This window comes from Typha latifolia, chromosome 3, assembly GCF_019914945.1.
Source record: "Typha latifolia isolate L0001 chromosome 3, TyphaL0001v2, whole genome shotgun sequence".
Lineage (NCBI taxonomy): Eukaryota > Viridiplantae > Streptophyta > Magnoliopsida > Poales > Typhaceae > Typha > Typha latifolia.
In genome coordinates this window covers 12,990,201-13,010,493 of record NC_133088.1, presented here as the reverse complement: position 1 = coordinate 13,010,493, position 20,293 = coordinate 12,990,201, and the positions used below count along the sequence as shown (strand labels likewise).

Here is a 20,293-nt window from a genome sequence, read left to right as displayed (position 1 = left end):
GCATAAAATAAAATGTCACCTTTTTATTGGTAGATATGGATGTTGGAACTCGGATAGTCGTTGGATTGTGACAGATGGGCTCCCTCCAGGTACCAGAGTCTCAAACTAACTCTAAGATGCTTCCCAACCCTATCCTTCACACCAACTCCAAAGATCAAGTCCTTTCCCTCCTTGGGAGATGCACTCACCTCGCCCATCTCAAGCAGCTCCAGTCCCGCCTCATCACCTCCGGCCACGGCCAGTCCCAATTCGTCTCTTTCAAACTCGTCCGCTTCTGCTCCCTCGTCCTCGCCGACCTCCGCTGCGCCCGCTCCATCTTTGACAGCCTCGCGGCGCCCAATGTCTTCCTCTACACCGCCATGATCACCGCCTATTCGTCAATTTGCGACGCCGGCTCCGTTCTCGATCTCTTCAATCGCATGCTGCGACGCGGCCACCCTCGGCCTAATGAGTTCATTTATCCTCTTGTTCTGAGAGCTTTGTTCCCCTCCCATGACGCGGGTCTAAACTTGATGAAATTGGTCCATACCCATGTTGTCAAAAGTGGATTTGAGGGGTATAATGTGGTGCAGACGTCACTTCTTGATGTGTACGCAAGGTTTGCTGATCTTCATACTGCACGTTTGCTGTTTGATGGATTGAGTGAGAGAAATGTGGTGTCTCGGACGGCGATGATTTCTGGTTATGCACGGGTCGGTAAGATGGCAAATGCGATGTCTTTATTTGAGGAAATGCATGAGCGGGATGTGCCTTCGTGGAATGCGGTGGTCGCAGGTTGCGCACAGAATGGGCTGTTTTCTGATGTGGTTTCACTTTTCCAGAGGATGGTTGTTGAGGGAGCAAGGCCTAATCAGACTACGGTCTCTTGCGTGCTCTCAGCTTGCGGGCACCTTGGAATGCTTCGGCTGGGGAAATTAGTACATGGTTACATCTACAGGAACCGTATTGGTTTTAATTCATTCGTTTTGAATGGGTTGATTGATATGTATGGAAAATGTGGTAACTTGAAGGAAGCAAGATGGATATTCAATGTTTTGTCTGACAGGAGCCTGACAACCTGGAATTCTATGATCAATTGTCTTGCGCTCCATGGGCACAGCGAGAGTGCAATAGTATCCTTCCATGAGATGAAGCTTCAAGGGGTTAAACCCGACGAAGTTACTTTTGTGGGACTACTAAATGCATGCACCCATGGAGGATTCATTGATGAAGGTCTCAGTTATTTTGAGTCAATGAGTCGTGACTACCAGATTGAGCCAGAGATTGAGCATTATGGCTGTGTCATAGACCTTCTTGGTCGGGCTGGACGCTTTGAAGATGCAATGAAGATTGTCAAGAATATGAGAATAGAACCTGATGAGGTCGTGTGGGGATCTTTGCTCAATGGTTGTAGGATTTATCGGGTAACAGAGCTAGCAGAATTCGCTGTTAGAAAGTTGTTGGAGATTAATCCAAATAATACTGATTATGGTGTAATGTTGGCAAACCTGTATAGTGAATGTGGCATGTGGGAAGAGATGGGAAAGGTGAGAAAGGCTATGAAGAAGATGGGAGGGAAGAAATTACCTGGTTGCAGTTGGATTGAGGTGGATAACAAGACTCACCAGTTTTATTCTGGTAATAAACTCCACCCAGTATCAGACGAGATTTATAAGGTCCTGGAAGAGTTAGCTGGACAATGGAAGCATGAGCAGATATCATAGACAAGATCTGTTGGGTTGTACTTGTTGGCTGGATTGGTGGATGCTTGACAGAGGTGAAACTAAACAAGCTTACATATATCTTTTTTATGTCCATACGATAGAGAATGTTGAACTAGGTTAATGTGCTTGGTCTTGATTTCAAGCTATAATTTGGCATGATATGCTTCAAGTGATTTCATCTAGATCTTGATTACAGAGTTAGCTGAAGAATATCGAACACTGCTGGAGATGCTGCTCTATCTATCAGTGCAACCACAGATATGTCTGTCCTGAGGAATATATATATATACATTGTTCTCCTTCCAATAGCTACTGTTGACTGGTCTACGTCTATGTTGGCCAATTGATTGTTCTAGAATATCATAATTCTAACTGATAAATCAATTAAAAGATCTCAGATTTGCCCCCATTAATATTTTACGCCACTCAATTTCTAATTCTCTTGGCAGGTCCTAATTCTTTACCTTCATTGATGAGCTGGTGTACTTTCAGATTTGGTGAAAATGGTAAACTCTCAGGCCACATACTAATGTTTTTTTCACACTTACCAGTAATATTGCTGATGCAAACATAATTACACGTCTACATCTGTATAGGTAGTTTTTCCACTTACAATATTTTGTTCATCAAGAAGAAGAAAGAGCAAATTTGGCGATATATGCTCATGGATATTCTTCTGATTGTAAGCAGAGGTCAAAAGTATTTACTACAACAAAAAGTTCTGCCAGAGTAGGTAGATCCGCTCTTTGTCGATAGTGGTGAAACTATCATACTCTTGATTGAAGCATCTAATGCATAAGAATTCCAACTGCATGCCTGTATTCTTGATCTATTTGAGAAATACCCTTGTTGATTTAGTTCCTAAAACCTTCCATCTTATCCTTAGAATTGTTGTTTACTGATTCATAAGCCTCAATAACCTATTGCAAGGACTTTTCCATTTGGAATTGCCTATGTTAGGTATTCCTATTATTCTTACTGGTTATATCCTGTTTGAGAGTTCAAGGCTAGATTAGTCAATGCTACTGTAAATTAGTGTTCGATAAATTGTTCATCCTAGAAGATATTGTAGCAGATGCATTCAATGACAATTCCGTCACAATTTTATTTACTGTCTAAACTTTGAACACCATCAAAATGTCAACTAATTGTTATTTTATAACATTATTTATAAGTAAGCCAGCCTCATATAGTGTTATTTACTCATTATTATTCTACATGTCTATGGAATCTTCATTCTTTTGAGAAGATGTCTAGTGAATTTTCCTATAGTCTATTGCCAATACTTTGCGGTAATTTGAAATGTTCATATTATCATCTAGATTGCTATACCCCTTTTCTGGTCTCTAAATGAATATTAATTTAATGTGAAAAGATCTACTTGCTTTGTCCAAAGTACTCGGTGGTAGTTGTTATCTATTCTTCAAAGATGAAGACCACTCGTATTTACTTATTTCCTAGACTTCTTGAATATCTAGGGAAAATCTCTGGAGAGGTGCTCGTGTTTCTTGAGCCGAAACTACAAAATGCAATCCTCCGACTCTTCTTTTTAATTTGTCTGTCAATTATGAACATTAATTTCTACGTCCATAAATTTTTAGATGCAACGGTGGACTCTGCAGCGTAAAAGAAGAGGCGAAGAGCTCGGACCAACACTACTTGCTTGGGGATGTAAAAGGTTTATAAGATCTACAAATCTATCTATAAGTGTCATTCAAGCTGAGTTCGAGCAAGCTAAGATCGAGCCGATTTGAGTCGAGCTTGAGCTACGAGTTTGGACTTGAGGGCGCCTGTTCTTTTTGTAGAATTAAAAAAATTGAAATTGGAATAAATAAGAATTTATTTTGAAATAAAAAATATTTTAATTCTAATTTAGTGTTTAGTTGTGAAAAAATGAATAAGTGATGGAACAAAAATATAGGGCTAAGATAGTTTTTTTTGTGATAAGTTAGAAAAAGGGATACAAATTATCAAATTGATCTTTGATTTTCTTTTCTTAGTTGAATGTCAATATACATTTATTTTCTTGTTGAGAAAGATAGGAGCATATTTAAAACTAAATATAAATTATAATTTTATTTTATAAGTATAATTTTATTTTTACAATTCTCGGATAAAAATAATTTAATTTAATACATCATAATTTATACAATATACATATAAATAGAATTATAATTGGACATTCCATATTAAAATATCTTTCACCACATATATTATCGAATTTATTATACTTACATTATATCGTTCGACCGAATTTAAATCATAATATATGACCATATTTTAATATATACCAAGATGGTAAATGGGTCATTTGGGTTTTGGAATAAGTGGATAAGTTACACCAAAAAAAATTATCCCAAGCAAAAACATAGAATAGAGATATTTGAGATGAGAAATTTTATTCCAATTTTCTATCCTAAAATCTTATCCCGTGTTCGATTACGAAATAAAGAGAATTTATTCCCAAATAAAATTCTTATTCCATCTGACCAAAGAGGGCCAAGAATTTAGAGCATATGAAATAATAAGACCTTTGATACTCTATCCTATTTCCTGACTCGGACTCAAAATGTGCACCCGATCTTTCTATCTATGTTTTGTTTCGGATCTTGCGTGGATCCGGCTTGCGTTCGTGGACCTGAGCAAGATCCAGTCCTCTAAGGACAAAGGGGAAGAGCAAGACTCCAAAAGCCATCCTCGGAATTATGGTCAGCCTCCACTCCAACCCACTTGTGACCAATAACGTGAATGGAAAAGATATCTTCCAACTTGCCTATTAAAAAAGGGGCGTATGCAATCAATCATGCATGCATGGTCTTACCAAAATAGAATTTAGACAAATTTATTTAAAAAACACAATAATTTTTTGCTTTTATTATCATTACCATCTTATAATTGGAGTATTTATTATTCTACATCTGTATTTTATTTTTATTTTATTAAAAGCACCATTTTATTGGTATGTTTAATCGATACTTATTATATAGATGAGTAAAATTAACTATATGCGTAATAACTGTGACAACTTTTTATAAATTAATATGGCATACTTGTATTGTTGTAGTATTATTGCTTCTTAGATATAGGGGTAACAATTGTGTCTTGTTAACCAGGTTTGGGTCTTATTGGGTTTGGATAACATCGTATTAATGTAAACACAAACATAACTTATTTATTAAACATGTTAGAATTTTTAAATAGTAACACAATCTGTTTATTAAACAAGTTATATGGGATATTTTTAAATCTAACTCAACTACTAAATTAAATTCAATCCGGGATATTTTTAAGCCAATACAAAATAAATGTAAATAGTCATACAGTGAGATGTTAATAACAATAAAGATAAAATGTGTGGTACTTTTAAAAAAATGTCCCTATAATTTATGGAAAGGGAAGCAGCATCACCTGCACACCATTATTAATTACTCCGCGTGCATTTGTTGACCACCTCCCTCTTTTTCTTCCCTCACTAAGTTAAGGAATCAAATACGAAGGTCACTGGCAACATCCAAAGTTATTGTCTTACTACTACTTTCCTAAACTTTCTCTAGATAGTCCAGCCTAAGCATACATATATATATATATAATGGACAATTAAACCAACTTTTAAAAGAAGCAAACTCAAATCATAAGTATATAATACAACGGTGAAAATAACACTTAATATCAATCTCCCCATTCATATGGGGATCAAATCCACGACCTTTGTTATAGGCTAGTAACCACTGGACTAAAATAGTAGGCTTGACTCTTATTTCTTAGATTTTATCGATATATGCAGTTTGATCCTATATGGATCTGACCCGTATCCGTTAAAGATCCAACCCCTCTAGCACCATGGGAAAGCAAAATTTGCGAAATGTGATCAAAGTTAATGAAGAAAAGATATCTTCTTCCAGGTTGTCTACAAAAAGAGGGGCGTATACAATAAATCAAACATGCTTGATCTCACCAAACTAGTCAATTTATAGCCCTACCAAAATACCATTTATTTGTTTCCGCATGCATTGTTTGACTGCCTTCCATTTTCTTTATGACAAATGAATAAGCCTAAAGTCCTCATCGATCTTCTCAGAAACATAGCCCACTATGTTTGTTTTGAAGACTTTTTTTGTAGATCTTAGCTAGATTTTAAAGCTCAAATGGGCCATATTACGACATTGACGTCTCTCCCCTTCTCCTTTTGGGGTCAATACTCATCACTCAATAGGGGGAGGGAGATCTACTAATAATTATTTTAGATAGCATTTAAATCCTTTTGATGGTCAAACCTTAAAAGATCCATCGACCATCTACCAGAGATGAATGGTTTTGTAAAGTCCCGTACTTCGTTCTTTTGTACGTTTTGTTTACGAAAGCAACTCTTAGTAATCGACATATCTTTGGGTACGTACAGCCGGTGAGAGAGCTAGAGAAGTATTGTTGAGTAAATAATGAGGACCGAAGTCTTCTTCCTCTCTCTCTCTCTCTCTCTCTCTCTCTCACACACACTATCTATTTTGTTTCTAATCTCTCACAAATATATTTACCCAAAAATATTATCGACAATTAGAGTACTTAAAAGGGATATATTTTGGATACATCAACTGTCTCCTTATGCAGGCGAGAAAAAACTAGACTAACAAGATGTTTTCACATGCCAAGTAAAGTGCTCATAAAATCAAAACACTAAGTTTGGGGATGGGACTATTTAGATAATAATTTTCTGGGTAAGATTATATATTTTGTGTCAGCTTAATAAGCATATATTATCTAATATATTTTATCTCATCTTACTTTCAATTTGCTTCCGTGTCCCATTGCTTCAAACAAGTTAATAATCCTACTGACTAGTTAACTAAGTCTTCTTGGCAGAGCAGCTTGGGTCTATCTATGCACTTTTACGTAATTTACTATACTGTGATACCCAGTATCACATCCTTCATTCCTGAGGTTTCTTACGCCATTCGTTTGAGGTAATGCGTTATATCTTTTGCCTTTTCTATACATACATATATATACATATAAGAGTTTCTAAAGAGTGTAGTTGCTAGCTATTCGTTGGTGAGTGTGCGGCTGATAATAAAAGAAGGCCATCCACCAGACCTACAGGAGTTACATATTCCAAGAGTGTTTTCTTGCACATGGTCATAACATTATACAACTGTTGTTAGATTCTTCAAACCCTTTGGAATTTGTCCCTCGTCCTGTACCTACTCTATCTTCTTAGTTTAATAACCCATTGGGATGAAAACCCTAGAATTTATTTAATCCTCAACTGCAAGGTTGTCACACTTTTGTACTGCAGCTGAGCCTGAGGCTGAGCTTGAGACTCTCATGACTCTCACGGAGCTGCCTGGATGCATGCATGCCTCTCTCATGTGCCCTTCTCTCCAATTTTGTTTTACTTACTTTTCCTCTCAAGTCCTTTCAAATTAAACTTTTTTATTTATTAATATGAGGGTATATTTACTAACATATTATTGCTACATAACTATGGTAATTTAATGTAATAAATTTTATTTTTCACGACTCGTCACTCTCTGTTGCTATGTACACGGTAATTGACCGCCAGCCCTGCTTTCAGGAAGTCAAAGTCTCTGAAAGCATGGCGAGTGAATTGATGGGTGGAGCCGCCTCCTCCCTCCTCCTGCTATCTCCCACCAACCCTCACACTCAAGTTGCGAGAGAGACATTATAGCTAACATATCCACATATCCAAGGGGAAAGACTTTAACCCTTCTTTTCTTCTTCTTCTTCTTCTTCTTAGATCACCTACTGCTTAATTAGTTTTGGTTGCTGGATAAAAAAGATGTGATACGATATAAAACTCTTGTTCATTTTAGAATAAATATATAATATATCACATACTTTATAAGAAAAAAAATAAAAAAGGAGTGGTGCAGAAAACAAACCGATCCTAAGCAACCATTAGATAAGACAAAATCCCGAAAACGAAAAGAAACCAAGGAGAGAAGAGAAGAGACCACAAACCATTAAATTGAGTAACCAACAAAAAAGCAATGACGAACTCCATCACTCCCCACTTATCTATCCCCTGACCTCTCTATACATATTCGTTTAACCACCACACCCTTATTACCACACCATCCACCACAAAATAAAAAAGGAAAATAAAAAAGGAAAAAAAAAAAAAGAAACACGGGGGAAATTAAAAACAAATTAATATTTATACACCTTTGCATAGAAAACACAATAAAATGATTGGGGCTAACTGGGATGACGTGGCTAAGCCTGATTGGCAGCGGAAGGCTCGACCCGTGTCTGCGCGGACTTGAGCATGAACCCCTCGCCCCCGTCATGCTTACTCGCGTCGTCGTCGGTGTAAGCGTAGGCGAAGCCACCGTGGCGGGTGAGATCCATCCCGGCCATCTCGTCCTCCGCCGAGATCCTCAGCAACCCGAGCTTGCGCAGGAGAAGGAACAGGGGACCCATGGTGCAAGTTACCCATCCAATGATCACCAGGATTTGGACCACGTGGGCGCCTAATAGCCGTCCGCCTCCTCCCATGAAGAGCCCATAGGGCCTCCCGGGCCTCCCTGGGTAGACCTCGTTCACGTACTTCTCACGTGCGAAGAGGGCCGTGAAGATGATTCCCCAGGCGCCACATCCGCCGTGGAGCTGGGCGGCTTCTAGCGGGTCGTCGTACTTCAGCTTGGCGGCCAGCACGTTGAGGCCGATGAGGACCCAGGCGGAGACGAAGCCGCAGATGATGGCGGCCCAGGGGTCGACCACGGCGCAGCCGGAGGTGATGGCGGCGAAGCCGCCGAGAAGGCCGTTGCAGACGTCGACGACGTTCCAGTGCCCGGTCTGGAGGCGCTTGCCGAAGAGGGTGGTGAGGCCGGCGACGCTGCCGGCCAGAGTGGTGGTGACGGCGGTCCGGCCGACTGCGGACCACTGGCCGTTCATGGACCCGGATGGGCCGTAGGATTTGAAGATGGTGAGGAAGGATCCCGGGTTGAACCCGAACCAGCCGAACCAGAGGAGGAAGGTGCCAAGGACGACGAGGGAGGCGCTGTGGCCGCGGAGCGCCACCGATCGGCCCGCGTGGTCGAATCGCCCGATCCGGGGGCCTTCAATCAGGGCGCCCCAGAACCCGGCAATCCCTCCGACCATGTGGACGACACCTGATCCGGCGAAGTCGATGACGCCGGTGCGGAAGAGGAGGGACTTGGTCGGATCTCGTGCGGCGGCTGCCCAGCCATCGGCGGACCAGAACCAGTGGGAGACGACGGGATATACGAAGCCGGTGAGGAAAGCAGAGTAGATGAGGTAGGCAACAAACTGGGTGCGCTCAGCGATGGACCCGGAGGTGATGCCGGCGGCGGCAATGGCGAACGCCCATTGGTAGAGGAAGAAGGGGTAGTCGAAGCCGTTCCCAGGGATTTCCTTGAGGCCGAAGAAGTGCTTGCCAATGAAGCCGTTTGAGGGGGCGCCGAAGGCGAAGGCGAAGCCGAAGAGGTAGTAGAAGAGGGCGCCGGCGGCAGCGTCGAGGACGTTAGTAAGCATGATGTTCATGGTGTTCTTGGCGCGGACGGACCCGGCGCAGAGCATCGCGAAGCCGAGCTGCATCGCGAAGACGAGGTAGGCAGAGAAGAGGAGGTAGGTCGAGTCGATGGCGTAGCCGGCGTCCAAGAACTGGTTGGAGACGTTGTCGAACTGGGAGCAGATATAATCCGCCGCGGTGGTGCCATTCCCTGGGGCGCCGCCGAGGAGGGGAGCCAAGTCCAACGAGCACGTCGACATTTTTGGCTTGGACTCGGAGGAACGAGGTGTGATGGGGTAGAGAAAATGGTTAGATGGGTTCGGATTTATAGGCGAAGCGAGTAGGGGGGAAGACGACAATAAAGATGGGAGGAGTGGTCTCCTACTCCGTTGGGAGAGATCGGGACGAATACGGTACACTGTACCGCCGGAATCTGTTTTGACGAACCACTTGTCATCTTTTAGCTGGTGATAAGGGAATCTACAGTTGCAGGTTATCGGATTAGAATATATGAATAATCTGTCAATTTACTTATAACACCCTATATTATAATAATAATAATAATAAAAAGAATACGGTTCCAACCCTCTCTGTTGACTAATTGCACTTCGGGCCTTAGACGAACAATATATAAAGAAAGCTTTTGTGCTTTTCTACAAATTCAATTATCAGGGTTCATATAGAATGGCATTTTTATCATTTTCTGGAGAATAGAGGGCTATTTAGTAAAATCGGGCGGAATCCGGTACCCAGGAGAGTTTGATTCGTTCAACGGTAGGGTTCCACAGATAGAATCAGTTTACCTAGATCAGTGTATCAACGAGAGACACAAGATATTATTATTTTTTAAATTATATTTCACGTTGAATATTTGATGGAAGCCTTTTCTTTTATTTAAAATATATATATAATATTCAGGTAAAGGTCGCCATACGCCAGCGGAAAATTTAACAGAAGTTATTTTATTGCACATGTTCGGTAATTTTTTCATAAACACCCCGTGCTTTTTTTGTTTTTGGTTCAAAAGGCCCCTGAAAGTTACCATTAAAATGCCGGCTTTTTCTTTTTATTATATTATGTTAGCCAAAATATTAGATTAGAATTTATATAAAAAGTGTTTTTTAAGCCTAAAAGCTAAAGGACAAAAAAAAAAGGTTAGGCAATGAAGCAATTTAATTTGTATTTATCTTATCTAAATCTGAATTTAATATTTTTTTTATTATAGTATAATGAACCTCTCTAATTTATCTAATTAACGGATAAATATAAATCACATTTTATAATTATATTTTATAAGAATATAATTCCAAAGATATTAGTGTTTTACGTTTAGAATGAAAATATATCTCTTTTACAAATATGAGGTGGCAACTAACGTGTGCATTACTCTTTTAAATTATTTATCTTTTTCTCTTCTCTAAAATTTATTTTGATCATTTACTAAAATATTATTATTTTTTATATTATGTCAAATATAATAATTACATCGTTATATTAGTTTACGAGCAAACATCATAATAGTCTAAATCGGTATAATTGCTCTTATAAATCTAAAAAATAAGCATAACTAAACTAGTATCTAGTTTATTCCACAAGTAAACCCTTGTAGTTGTTCGTATTCATCATTTTGGTTTATTATTTTCTTGCAACCAACCATTTAACTTCCACTAACAACAAATAATTTTGACACTGCAACTTATATTATGCTTAGCGATTTGCTTTATTGATCATGTACAAGTTGTGTTATTTGCAATTAAAATGGCCTATTTTGGTTCTTCTCCTTCTTTAATCAAAATGAAATATTAACATATTTGATTTATATATTTTCTCGTTTTTTTTTCCCACCATGTTAGGAAAATAAGCATGAATTAATTGTGCATCTCATATATTAACTTTTTTCAATCTAAAAAGTGCAATGAGATTATGCGCAGGTTGTTATAAGGGTCTTATAAGTATTTTCAGGCTCAAATCACATCATCACGAGTTTAATTAGGCCATTAAATTCTCATGTCTAAATTATTTTTTTTTTAAGTTTTAGATGTAACATCTTGATTAGTATATTAAAACTCAAAATTATCACTTAAAAAATATTGCGTTTCATATATATATATATATATATATATATATATATAAACTCCCTATGTCTCTGTCATATATTTTGGTCGATGGAAAAGCAAGACAAAACCCAAATATTAAGTTAAAAACAACAACGAAAGAAAGTCAAATCCATCCACCATCCTGATACTGGGGTGCCACATTAGATAAAATAAAATGTTTTGGATTCGTTCCACATTGGGGGCCACAAGATGGATTCATTTATATATATTTTCAGAGGTTTATTTGAAAAGGTCTTGTGATAAGTTGTAGGCTTCTTATTGCCACACGCAAAAGCCACGCTCTTCAAGCAGTAAGATCTCATCCTTCTTCTTCTTGTTGTTGTTCTTCGTTTTAATAGGGGAACATTAATGACGAGCTAATGCTATTAAATAAGAATCCATACAAATAAAAAAGCCTTTAGATGGCATGGAATTAATGTTTAATTGTCGATCTGATAATAATTTATCTTTGAGCTGTAATAGAGAACCACATAGTTATATAATGAACTAGATGCATGCACATAATTAATAGAGAGTCATTTTAAATTGCTTCTTTTTTTCCTAGATCTTAGATTATAAATGCATCATTAATCTGATCTTGTCACGGAGAAATGTAAAAGTATACGGTTTTAGGGAATGTAGAAGTATATATGTTTATTAGCAATGGCAAGCTAGATAAGAAAAAGTTTAAAGCAACTCTTCATTTGGAATGGAATTTATTTTCTAACTAGAAGTTTTTTTTTTTTTTTTCTGGTGAAAGAGAGAATAAAGGATCGAAAATGCTTAGTATTGTTTCAAATATTAGGAAAATGAAGGCATGAATACCTCTTAGTTCCTTCGACCCTTTACTACCTACCTTAGTTACATGAGAGTTGACCTTTTTAGTAGATATCATGTGAATGCATAATAATTTTGTAGCTTTAAAAGAACAATTTTTATTTTTATTTTTTATTTTTGCATTATGGAGCACCACTAATTGATGCAAACCGGTTTTTGAGTACAGATCTTTAATAATAAAAATCTAAAAATAAGTATTCATGAATACGATGCCGTACCTCACTTTGAAAAAGGAATAGGAAAAAAGTACAATCCAACTTAAGTTGCGGAGACTATTTTTTAATTATTATTTTTATATCAATTTTTGCTTAAATTGAAGGCATAATTGACCAGTTTGCAAAATTTTATTCATTTCAGGTTCAGTATCTCAAAAAGAAGAAGAAGAAGAAGAAGAAAATCGATTGCTTAGAATTTAGAAAAAATATGGTCTTGTTGGCTGGAGCTAGGGAAGTAGGGTTTTCCAACAATTAATTTGGATCTGACCTTTAAATGAGCATCAAATTGGTGATTTTGACTTGAAGAAAAGGAAATCCAAGCATTAAAGGAGGTACAGCTTTCAGATTCCATTTGCTGATGCAAGTGCCTAAGACTTTAAAAACTTATTTAAAATTGCAGAAGATTCAGGATAGCAATAGACAATGCATGCGTGAAGAACATTTGATACCAAAATATTACAACGATTAGCTGTAGACAAGAATCTTCAGATAAACATTGAATCAATTTAAGGGACAGTTTGGTCAATGGACGTACTGCAATCCAAAAACTAATTATCTAAGCAGCTGGTAAACTATTTTTTTCCATCAATTGTAAACTTTGTGCGCAGAAGTCAGAGGCTGTCACCGATGATCTCCAATTAATTCCTTAAAACAACTCCAATCCAATGTCAGTGTTGCAGAGCCTCGACGCAGCATCAGGTCACCATCTGAAAAAGTCCAATCTTTTTACTTTGCAAGTTCTTTCTTTGAAAAAAAAAAGGAGATATCTATAGATTTTTTTTTTGTGTGTGTGTGTTCTTTTGACCGTTCTATTTCAATTTTAATATTTCAAAAATATTTAGATTAATATTTTTTGATAAAGTTATATTGCCTCAAAAACCTGAGCAATGGAAACAGTAGAAAAGCAAAGAGAATTTGCTCTAGAATAAATCCAGCAAGGGAGAGGACATAGAATTTTATCCAAACAGTGGAAAAGCAAAGAGAATTCTTTAGTTAGTTTGGCTAACTTATTAGCACACTAAATGATTTTTAAGAAGGGTATGTGATCTCCACCGCCAAGGAGGAGCATTTACACTTGTATTGAAGAATGTTGATGAAGGTAGCTGAATTTTGATGTGAATTCCCGATAGATAAGAATAAGAATATTTTCGTTTTCTTGTGTTTAAATAGTTTAAATTTTAATAGTTAATTAACTCCAAGGGTATTCATATAAAAAATGGCATTTTATATAGTGTACATATAAAACCCTTATATTTTGATACATGTAACTATCAGTTTTAGAAAGATATACAATAAATTAGAGATTTTTAAAGGGTATGTTATAAAAGTGCCTGTCTTTAGGAGATTCATTTGCAAGATGAGAAAAGTGAGAAAGGAAAAGAATATTTTCATAAAAATATACTTAAGAAATTCCTCGCGAGCTAATCATACGTAGTTATTAATTTGTTACTATCTTCCAAGGAGGAGTAGTCAAAGAAAAACTTGGTAGTTTTGGCATCGTCACGTTGTTAGACCTAGAGACAAGTACCTTCTTCTGTCTCATTATCTTATGTATAATGACGTATCCTACTCATATTATATTTTCACTGTCACTTTTTAAACAGGAAAATTTCATCTACCAAGTTCACTGTTCTTCCTCGAGATATGTATTCAATACTTCAAGGGAGCTAATTAATTAATATATTTACAGTTCATCAATCCCATAGGTGGAAGGGAATGGAATCTTAATTTAAATATAACAACCTCTAATATGATTGAAATAACTCCCAGGATTCTTTATCAAATGAGGATTAAATTAAGGCAGACGGAGGTAAAGTTACACCACATGTTTGAGATAATTAATAATACTCAGTAAGCTAACTTAGAAGATCAATAAATTCTAGTCCAAGTTATATAACTTCTGTCAGTTCATTGGGCTTGGATCTAGATCGTATTAATATAACCATGTTTAGCAACAATTATTTATCGCCTTTAGTTAATTATTCTGCCTTCTAGGGAAAATAAATAAGGAATCGATAAAGAGTAGTTCTATGGCAGAGACGAGAGTATCATGTATAGAATGGTAGCGATTATTAGTAGGAGTAGAAATATAGCATATGTATATGGAAAAAAAGTATAAGAGAGGATTTATCCATTAAACTTGAGGATAAACAGGTTTACTTTATCTTATTGAATAACTTACTCTTTGGTGTCAAATACTATAAGTGTCATTATCAAGAAAAGAAAATAGAAGGTATAGATAAGTCCCCCATTAATGGCAACTTGTGTTTCCATTGAGGAGGTACGGAGTACTTTAGTTTTTATTCGTCATTAATCTCTTATTCATGAATAAACTCTTAACTTTGACCAACCACTTGTTTTAATATTACGTATTTAATTCCGATAACCAATCTGCAAAGTGGAGAGGCTCGACGTTGTCGTCACGGAGCTCAACGTCCATATATTTATCGATCACAAAGTCCACTCTCCATCTTGCAGCGTTCGTATAACGTCTCGTATGAAGCTATCTAGGTTTAAAGACGTTTAAATCTGCTATATACATCAATAGAACAACTAATTAATTTATTATAGAGTTGTTACTTATCAGAGGAAACATCACCATCATTATTTAACGGTGAAAATTTACCTCTTATATACCATACGGACGACTTTTTAATTTGTAATATTCATTGAACTCGATGTTCTTTTACACTCTCAATTTAATAAATCTGAGATCTCGAAATCGAAGGTAGAAGTGGTACCCCTTAACACGCAACTATTTTTTTTAATAAGATTCATACGACTTAGTTTATTATATGTGATGTCATCTCACGTAATATTAATAAGGTTTGGCTCAAATAGGAAAATTAGTAATTTATTAGATGCAAAGTCAATTAAGGAATCCTAGTGAGAATGACAGCAATGGCGATTGAAGAGAAAGAAGACATTGTTTTGTGATTCAACATTTTAATGCAAAGTGAACTGACACAAGTTTCTTTAATTATGTCTAGACTTCGTCTTAGTTGCAAATAGAGAATTAACTAGTTCCTATTGCAACATACAACCTCAACAAGCTTCTACCCTTAAAGATTCCAACGAACATGATTTGATGTAACTTTCAACACAAAGTTCTTAAAGCTCACGCAAATAAAGCCGAAAAGTACTTGTTTAAGATGCAATATTGCGTATATTTACAAGTTAAAGAGAAAAACAAGATATAATTCTATGCAAGCTCCAAAATAGCCAGATTAGCCCCTTCTTTTCCATCTCCATTTACACAAAAAAGAAGGATGATAAGAAAAACCCAAAAAAATAAAACTATATTCTAATAGGAAATTAATATATTTACTTCTCAGATAACTTAATGCAAATTGAAGGATTATATTATCTTAGCACACAAAATGTAGTTAGGTCAAAAGCTAGACAAGTAATGCATTCAAATGATGTCCACCTGTTCATAACATGCATGGATCTCCAACTTGTGGGCAGCTGAAAGCAGCAAGACGTATCTTTTTTTGGTTTCTTCTTAAACCTAAACTGTTGTTTGTGGTCGATAGGAGATATGACCTTCAAAATAATAATAATGCTAATAATAACATTAAATATATATGTGGAGAAGCATCTTGCCGTCTATTATAAAAAAATATATTTGAGAACTATAAAATCTAGAAGTATCTGACACAACTGTACTTAATCAGCCGGGCTCCAGCTACTTTGTTATCAAGAAAAAGAAAAGAAAAGAAAAAAATAGTAGGATTCCCACATCAAAGATGGTTACGATAGCGTGGAGATGGAAACTTGTATTTAATTAATTGCTTTGGTGATGTCATGCATGTTGAATTAGGAAACATTAAAAAGATACGGTGGTAAAAGAAGACTACTGCGTTGAGAGAAGATAAGAGTGATCAAAGATTAATGTAACAACTTACACGTCGGTGATTTTATGACCAAGATCATGTCTTCTGATCATTTGTTGTGTACGAACCTTATGTTCATAGACGTTATGGTGAGTAATTAGTCTTTACTATAAGCTTGAGTTTAGTAGACCTTATACGTAAAGGTTACCAATAGTACAAGAAACAGACTGAATTAACAATGCTAATGCCAAACCTAAACCATGCTTGTTACCCGGGATATTAGTGTTAGGATCTAACCATACTGTTTTGTTTCAGAAAAAAGCAATTAAAAGTTCTGTTCAACTTCAATCTATCTTCAGAAAAATTAGCAGCCCCCTCTCCGTTTAAATAGTCGGTATGTATTCCTTATTTACGAAATTTGCATGCTGTTGAAAGCAACAAAATATATTTTATTGTTTTTGTTTAAACCAAAATTGTTGTAGTAAATAGGAGATATATATGAGTTTCAAAGTGGTATATATATTGATAATAATAATCATGACATTAATATGTGGAGAAGCATCTCGCCGTCTATTATGAAAAAAAATATTTGAGAACTATAAAGTCTAGAAGTTTGTGATACACAACTGTAACTGACTAACTTTTTTTGACCTGTTTTGTTATAAACATAAAAATTTTAAAAGAAAAAGAAAAAAAAAGAAGAGAAGTCGTAGGCTTCCCACATTAGAAGATGGTCTTTTTTTCTCCATTAGAAGATGGTTATGTTACCGTGGAGGGATGGAAATAGTGTTATAACTAATTGCTTTCGTGATGTCATGCATGTTGAATTAATTAGGAGACTTTAAAGTTTCTTTTTTACGTTTTTATTTTTATAAGACTGTAAATATCTTGTTTACTTTAGATCAATTTTAGAATTGATTTTTTTTAAAATAAAGTTTTTTAAAAAAAGAGTGTAATAATTTTTTTAATGTGATATAAAGTGAGAACTTTTTTTTACAAGATTACTATAAATACTTTTTGATTTGATATAAATTAGGTTTATTTATCACATTATTAATTGAATTAGTGGTAGTATAAAATATACTTTTAATAAATAATATTTGTACTCTAAAATAAAATTATTATAATGTTTAGCTGTTATTTTGAAATAGTTTTTACTCTTGATTAAAAAAAATTATTCCAAAAATAAACTGAGGCCGAAAGAATTACAAAAGGGTAATACGAGATTATGCATTGAGAAAAGAGAAGTTTTAATATAATAGCATACATGTTAGTGATTTTAGGATACAGATCATGTGTCTTCTGATCATTTGTTGTACGACCTTTATAGAAATTGCTGTTTTGGTGACTAATATAATAAATCTTTACTATAAACTTGAGTTTAGTTGACCTTTATACGTGAAGTTACCAATAGTACGAGAAACGAAATAAAATAACGGTGCTAATGCCAAGCCTAAACCATACTTGTTACTTAGGCTATGGGTACTAGGATCTAACTATTTCTTTCTTTTTATTACAGAAAAAAATATATTAAAAAGTATCTGTTCAAACCTATCCGTTTTGTTGGTGGATAAGTGTTCCTTATTTGTGAATAAAGGGGTGCCCGCAGTTACCCACGAAACAGAACCAAACAGTTAACAGTCCAAGTAGAAGGAACTTGGTTAGAGTCGTTTACATTATCTCAGCACTATAGTTTGGCTACATCTAACGTTGATCCGTTTCTTACTGCAGCTTCAGCTGCAGGAATAGTCTTGCATCAGGGTTCAGTAACTTCAGTTATATATATATATATATATATATATATATATATTGTTGTTAAGTTTAGTGAATCATGAACTGCAAGTAGGAAAATTCTACGGCAACCTTGCAGGGAGCCGGTTCACATTTGAACTCTATGGCTTTCTTTGCATTTATTTTAGACAAATACATTAGTAGGTACTATTCCCTATAATCAAGGATATGACGAGATCGGTTCCAACTCTAATAATTATTGTGAAGAAAATTATTTAGTAATTTAGTGGCTTTGCTTAATGGCTCAGCTCGATTGATGGCTTAACTGTATAATTGGTTTAGAGGAGCAGTTCAGCAACAACTTAGAGTAGGTTTCAACGGTATTTAGTTGAGAGCAATAGTTTAGTAATGCACACAACTTGAAATCTAGACTAGATAGCTCACTTTATTGACTAAACTTTGGTGTGACCTAAGTGTCTCTATATTTATGGTGAGTTAGCCATTTGTCTGTCCGGTCCATATTTAGACTAGACATTTTGTATGTTGTTGAGTTCAAATGATAAATTAATATGAGCCTGCCAGTTAAAAAGATAAAGAACAGCTCAAACCCAGAATCTGAGCTCGTTTAATAAAAGAGAGGGATTTGAGCTTACGTTAAGCTCAATCAAGCTCAACTCCAATTAGCCCGTATGTGAAGTACCTTATTGGTACCTTTTTATATGCATGAATGTTTACTCACTGCTAGTTTAACTGGTGCAGCGGCATGCAAGCAATGCGACTTGCAATCTTTAAAATCTTGAAACATGCAACCACTAGGCCTTGTTTTCAATTTAGCTGAAGGAAGCATCACCTTTCAGATTGCTTGATGTTTTAGTAAATCGGAGGCATTGGATCAAATAGACAACACGCCATTGGAGTCTTTTCTTGCTCTTTACTTTGAGAAGGCCATGAAATATACTTCTCAAGAAAGAAAACATGGCAAGGACTTATTGTGACTAACTGGTTATAGAGCTTGAAGTTGATTCATTTTGGTCTGATCCTGATTGTTTATAGAACTCTATCGATCCGATACTAAATAGTCCAAATGTATGGGATTTTGTCTCTGTCACACTTCAAATTTGGTTCCCAGGCCCAAAGTATTGATATATGGCTATGTTATATTGTTATATGTGAGACTTAGCTATCATCTAAATATTTACGTTTTAGGTCAAAACAGATTCTAAAATACAATGTTTTTTTTTATCATTTAAAAATCATCATCGATGTGGTAGCTGAATACAATGATATATGAACATGTGTTATGTATTGAAATTGCTCTTCAATCTCCAATACAAAAGCTTTTAGTATAGAATAACCTGCTCCTAAACAATGCAAGATGTCATGGTATAGTATCTGGAAAAGTCCATCTATTGAGCCTCTAGATATTCCGGAAGACCACTTCCTTCTCAAGTGCTTCCAGTTAATTTTCCTTCTTTTCTCGAACTACTACTTGCAACTGGATGAGCTACTCCAAATTTAGACGATTAAGAGTCAGGCCCTTGGTGATTCCTACGCATGTTTTACCTGTGACAACTGCTATGCTTTCTTCGTAGCCTCTATAAATTCTTCACAATGGACATTAATTTCTGATACAGGGAAGTGTAGGAAGGAGATCGAAAGTCAGTCCGTTGATTCACGCACGAATACCAAAGCGAAGTTCTTTAATCCGTTGATTCTTATGAATACTAGATAAAGTGCATCAACTTTTGAAGAACACAAAAGTTGAAAGATTGGGGAAAAAAAATCTCAAATTTTCATTAAGAAAATAAACTGAACTGAATTGTTCATTTTGGTCACAAGCTACAAGACTATTTATCGAATAACAAAAGACTTAAAGACCTAATCCGACAAAAAGACGTACATCTATGTAGGAAATTTTTTGAATCACTCATAAAGTCATAGCTTAAGTTAAGTTAAGAATACTGAAATAAAGAAAATCAAATTCAGAGTTTTTACACTAAAAAGATATAAGGAAAAGAAACTCTCGAAAATTAGCAAAAACATTTTTTTTTTCAGAAATCCATTGGATCATAACAATCTTTAGTTGTGATTAGTTTTGATTAGAATCCCATATTTTCTTGGAAAAGCAAATCTCATTCATACCTTCTTTTACTGTTTGGAGTAGAATTCATTTCCTTTTCGCATATGGATATCTTCATAAGTTTACTTCTAATCGATGACTCTTGAATAGAATAGTAGATTAGATTTTAATCTTGAATCTTTTGAGTAGACCAAAATTATCTTCTTTCCTCCTCCGTCACATTCCTTGTGTCCGATTGCTTTTAGAACGACGTTGTATTAGGTGTGGAAACATATTCCTTCCATTAGTAAGAGGACACATTGCTGT

The 20,293-nt window shown here is 35.9% G+C and overlaps 2 protein-coding genes across 7 annotated transcripts; one reads left to right on the top strand and one right to left on the bottom strand.

The window, feature by feature from the left end:
- Positions 1-29: 29 nt before the first annotated feature.
- Positions 30-3,574, top strand: LOC140784869 (pentatricopeptide repeat-containing protein At1g33350-like). 6 transcript variants are annotated; one of them, XM_073132466.1, is made up of 4 exons: positions 38-1,756; positions 1,900-1,965; positions 2,153-2,209; positions 3,305-3,574. In XM_073132466.1, exon 1 carries the CDS (start codon positions 75-77, stop codon positions 1,701-1,703), a length of 1,629 nt encoding a protein of 542 aa, XP_072988567.1. In that variant the 5' UTR covers positions 38-74; the 3' UTR covers positions 1,704-1,756; positions 1,900-1,965; positions 2,153-2,209; positions 3,305-3,574. The 6 variants fall into 6 exon arrangements, with proteins under 6 accessions (XP_072988564.1, XP_072988567.1, XP_072988566.1 ...); XM_073132465.1 differs by lacking the exon at positions 3,305-3,574 and adding an exon at positions 2,394-2,643; XM_073132464.1 differs by lacking the exon at positions 3,305-3,574 and adding an exon at positions 2,300-2,643.
- Positions 3,575-7,659: 4,085 nt separating this feature from the next.
- On the bottom strand, positions 7,660-9,774 carry LOC140785024 (ammonium transporter 1 member 1). The gene has a single exon (XM_073132714.1). The coding sequence runs from the start codon at positions 9,450-9,452 to the stop codon at positions 7,935-7,937; it is 1,518 nt and encodes a 505-aa protein (XP_072988815.1). The 5' UTR covers positions 9,453-9,774; the 3' UTR covers positions 7,660-7,934.
- Positions 9,775-20,293: the final 10,519 nt, after the last annotated feature.